Source organism: Megascapheus bottae, chromosome 22 (assembly GCF_031878675.1).
Source record: "Megascapheus bottae isolate mThoBot1 chromosome 22, mThoBot2.hap1, whole genome shotgun sequence".
Classification (NCBI taxonomy): domain Eukaryota; kingdom Metazoa; phylum Chordata; class Mammalia; order Rodentia; family Geomyidae; genus Megascapheus; species Megascapheus bottae.
In genome coordinates this window covers 16,573,128-16,578,227 of record NC_143530.1, presented here as the reverse complement: position 1 = coordinate 16,578,227, position 5,100 = coordinate 16,573,128, and the positions used below count along the sequence as shown (strand labels likewise).

Genomic DNA, 5,100 nt, shown 5'->3' with positions numbered 1-5,100 from the left:
TTGAGGCTTACAAAACTCCATGGAATGTTTATGACTATTGAAATCACAGAAACAAGTTTACAAGGACATCTGAGAAAGTGTTAGAGGATAGGAGTCAAAGACATAACACAAAGACATAATACTTACAAAATGCCAGAGGAAGGAACATTACACAAAATAACAAGACACCATGGAAGCAGAAATTGGGCCCAGAAATAGGAAAGTGAAGATATAACATCCTAAGCTGTTATATCTGTGTATAATTTGGGGGGAGGGTAGACACATTTAGCATGAACCCCAAGCTTTAGAAATTATATTATGAAAATAATTTGAACCACAATTTAGAGGGAGAGCCGGGTGTAATGTCTCATGCAGTCCTAGATACTCAGGAGGCTGAGTATCTCAGGAGATCTGAGATTCAAAGTGAGCCCTGGCACTAAAGTCCATGAGACTTTAACCACCAGAAAACCAGAAGTGGTGCTGTGGCTCTAGTGGTAGGGAGGGAGACTTCAGCTAAAGAGCTTAGGGACAATGCCCAGGCCCAGAGATCATGTCCCATGACCAACCAAAATGAAAAAAAAAAAAGAAAAGAAAAAATAGAGGAAGAAATTCTGTTTTGCATATATTCAGTTTAATTTAGCCATAAAGTTGGTGGTGAAGATTAGTTGGATGAATGATGATTCATTTTGCTAATATGAATCCCCTGGAGAAAATTCTAAACTGCATGTTTGGATGATTCAATATTGTTGCTCCAAAATGGACTTCTGAGAATAATAAAAATAATTCACAGAGAATACCAAAGGAAAAATTCATTTGTCTACATAAATAAAAATGATTTTGTACAAAAATATCTGAAAAATCATATATATTGCTTGTCACTTAGGCTCTAGAAAAGTAATAGCTATGAAATACTTTTCACAGATTCATGCCATCATTACTGATGATGTCTTTCAGAGAGGTGTTTGCTGGGCACAACTTTTCTGCTCATGACACAAGAAATGCTTTTGAATCTTGTCAAGGGAACCATATTCCTCTTTGTAACCACAGTGGGCACTGTCGGGAACATCCTTGTTCTTGTGAATTTCGCCTATAGATTTTGGACAGGTGCTCAGAAGAAACCCACTCACCTTATGCTCATGCACTTGGCTTCTGTAAATACCATAATACTTCTTTCCAAAGGCTTGCTTAGAGCAATATCAGATTTTGGATTGAGAAACTTCCTGGATGATATAGGCTGCAAGATGGTTGTGTATCTGGAGAAGGTAGCCCGGGACCTTTCCATCTGCACCAGCAGTCTCCTCACTGTGGTCCAGGCCATCACCATCAGTCCCAGAGGCTCTCTGTGCTGGGGATTCAAGCCAAAGACTCCATGGCAAATGCTTCCCCTGCTTCTCTTCTTTTGGATCCTCAGTTCCTTCATCAGCATTACCTTACTTCATTACATCACAAGTAGCAGAAAAAACACAACAGAAATTGCTAATAGTAGCCATTATTGTTCTTTTCAAACAGATAGTCAGAAAATCAAATGGATACTTCTTATTCTCATGGCCATGCACAATGCCATGTTTCAGGGTGCCATGGGTGGGGCCAGTGTCTACATGATATTCCTTCTCCACAAGCACCACCAGCGTGTTTTCTACCTTCAGAGCTCTCACCTCCACAAAACTCTTCCTGAAATGAGAGCTGCTCAGAGTGTTCTCCTCCTGATGCTCTGTTTTCTTTTCTTCCATTGGCTAGGTCATGTTTTTTCTTTCTTTTCAAATTTACAGAATAATTCTGTGATGTTAAATGTTCAAGAATTTTTGAACATTGGTTATGCATTGATCAGTCCATTTGTGCTGATTCACAGAGATGGAAATTTAGAGAGTGGGAAACCTTGGGGGAAAGGTAGTAGGAAAATATCTGTTTCAATGATTTTATAGTAAGTTTGAAATAATTATTTTTCCTGTTTGTCTGGCTGTAAATCAAAGTGATTTCAAAATAACTCGAATGTATGAATTTGTATTCCCAGGCACCAACCCTTGTGATCTGTTACCCTGTGTTGACAGAGAGATCATAAAAAACAGAATGACATAGAGATATCCTTCTCTACTCTGCCCTAATAGCGTTAGTTCTACTATTTCTGACTCTGGGTTTTTCACTACCTTTGAACATGTAGTTAGAAATGAGAAAACAATTTGGCCAATTTTCTAAGATATTTCTGTGTATTTATCCTTCATGACGAGAATGCAGTCCCTAAGTATTGATCCCACACGCATACATACATTTTGGAATTGCAGTAAGAAAAATAATGTACTTGCATTGGTGATTATTTCATAAACACAATTTAAGTTCTATATAAAGATGAGGCTTGGATTATGTTAAAATATTCATAATCATTTATTCCTGGAAAGAATGCAGGGGAGCACAATTTATTATTTTTTAATTTTTTATTTTTTTACCAGTCCTGGGATTGATCTCAGGGCCTGGGCACTGTCCTTGGACTGTCTCAAGGCAAGAGCTCTACCATTTGAGCCTCAGCACCACTTCCGGCTTTTGTTGATGTATGTAGTACCAGGAATTGAACCTGGGTCTTCATACATGCCAGGCAAGCACTCTGCAAGTAGGCCACACTCCTGGCCCCCACAATTTATCTTTATAAATGATGAAGTGCAAATTTATTCTTAGGAAATGATTTGTAATGAGTAATTTTAATCAGCTAGGAAGCAGTGCCTAGCTGGGGCCTGACTCAAGGGTAGGGTGGTAGCCTTGAGCTGGAGAGCTCAGGGACAGTGCCCAGGCCAAGTTCAAGCCCCATGACCCCCCCCCCAAAAAAGAGGCAAGCAGACAAGAATCTTAGAAATAGTGGCAGATAAAAGAAATATTTGGATGATTGGGAAGGAGTGGAGGAGGGAAATGGGGACAAAAGCATGAGAAGGGGTATCAGTGTGTGAGAAATAATACACCTACTACCTGGCAAATGTAACTCTAACCCCTCTATATATTACCCTAACAATAAAAAATAAAATAAAGTAAAATAATAAAAAAAAGAAATATTTGAAGAGAGCAGAGTGTTGGATTTTATTTTAAATAAATATACGTAACTAATAAGAAGGAGCTAGTCAAAGGTACTTCAGCAAGAACTACTAAGCAAGGGGATTATAATAGATCTTATAATAACAAATTTTTAAGAAAAAACAATTCTGTGTGGATAAATTTATAAAACTCTGTAAATGTCCCTTTAAGTTGTAGCGAAGTTACCACACAAAGAACCACATCATTGATCTCTGAGTCTGCCTGCTAATCTCTGTGAATGTGCATAATAAACTTTATGGTTTTAATAAACTTGTTCTAATTACTCTAATTATGTTTCATGTCTTGATTGAAAATTTCTCTCATGGAAATACAAGGACCCCTACTAGAATCTCACTAATAATGCCATTGTTTTCTGACATATTAGAGATCTCAAAATTTTTCATACTTAGGAATGTACATAAACACACTTTTTTCCATATAATTTCATTGTAATTAATAGAAGGGTTATATTATATTCACCAGATAGAAGATGCATTATTTCACATACATTGATACCCTTTCTCATGTCTTGGTCCACATTTCCCTCCCCCCCATCCCCGATCTTGTTTTGACCCCTTCCCTATTCAATTTCAAATAACCAAATACACATACATGCTATATATCAAATAACAAGGTGAAATACTATAACAATATGAGATAACCAAGGGACAGCAAAAGAGATGAGAGATAACATAGTACATTTAGGACAACATAAGACTTATTTTGCCTTCTAAATTCTAAAGTAGGAACTCAAAGAAATTCATGTACAGGTTGGCTTCAAACTGCCATGCTTAGATCTCAGCCTCCTGAGTAGCTAGGATTATAGGTGTGAAACACTGGCACCCAGTTCTCAAAAAGCAACCATTTTTTAAAGACTACAAGACTGGTTTCACTCATTTCACATATTCATAATATAAAATATTAGCACGGAGGGACAGAGACACTCCAGTATTAAATAGTAAAATACGTGTTATTACTGTCCGCAAGGCGTAGAGACCCCGCGCAGTGCTGCCAACGCCCGGCGGAGAAGCTGAGGTCACCATCAACTTTGGATTATTTTAAAGTGGATACAAATCTATTTCTGCCATGCAGACAATTAAATGTGTTGTTGTGGGTGATGGTGCTGCAATAATGACAAATGCCCTGTACCTACCCACAGGCACTCTTGTGAGACAAGGCCCATAGGTATGCCACCCCTTCGCCTTCCAAGTACTAGTTAAGTTTGATAATTGTGTATTGTCAGAAAAAGTGATCAGTACTAGTTTTTGTTGTTTAAAAAAAAACCTTTTTTGTTTGTTTGTTTAAAAGCAAGGCATGCTTATGACAACTGTAACAGACTAATTTTGAATTGTTGAAGCTGCTCCCTGGTTCCATTTTGGACAGTAATCTGGGACAAGAGGCTTTTTCCCCCTGGGGTGGGGGTGGGGTTGTGTGTGGGGGATTCATTTTTAGTATTTTGTTTTTTTTTTAATTAACCAGTGACAGCCCTTCAGGGAGGAGGACGGATTAATTCCACATTCCACTTCCTAACTCTAGTTTAGAAAATGTGTTCCCCATCTGGTGCTCTTAGGAAGGAGTATAGTAAATGCCTCATGTAATAACATATTCCTTTTTGAAAGTTGCCTTTTTTCCCTCCCTCCACCCTTGAGTAGATTCAGTATTTGATGATGCTCATGAAAGTGGGTGGAAGCCGTCTTGCCCTCCTCTTTTCTAGGGTGTACTCTATATGTGACTGTGACTTCCAAGGAAATTCATTTGCCTTTTTTTTTGAGGGGGAAATGATTTCTAACTTCTTTTACTCATAAATGAAGAAAAGTATTGCACCTTTTGAAATACACCAAATTGACTTCATACATAATATTTTTTTCTTGTCAATCATTGTCTTACATGCTTAGCATTGATTTGCAAGTCAGTAGTGTGTGGTATTCCTGAAAGCCAGCTGATGACTGGCCCATGGAGAAAAACTCTGAGAGGGGTAGAGAGGTGCTGGAAGACAGATGCCTGGGAGATGACTGGCTACCTTTCGGGTGATGAGGCTGCCAGGCCTGCTTCTTGAGAAGCTGGGGC

The 5,100-nt window shown here is 38.4% G+C and overlaps 1 protein-coding gene across 1 annotated transcript; it reads left to right on the top strand.

Moving 5' to 3' along the window:
* The first annotated feature begins 944 nt into the window (after positions 1-944).
* On the top strand, positions 945-1,901 carry LOC150048219 (vomeronasal type-1 receptor 4-like). Its single transcript, XM_090355269.1, has one exon. It carries the CDS (start codon positions 966-968, stop codon positions 1,899-1,901), a length of 936 nt encoding a protein of 311 aa, XP_090211395.1. The 5' UTR covers positions 945-965.
* Positions 1,902-5,100: the final 3,199 nt, after the last annotated feature.

Bases quoted from the DNA above. Each gene is read 5' to 3' on its own strand.
- LOC150048219 (XM_090355269.1), top strand. From the start codon at position 966: ATGACACAAGAAATGCTTTTGAATCTTGTCAAGGGAACCATATTCCTC.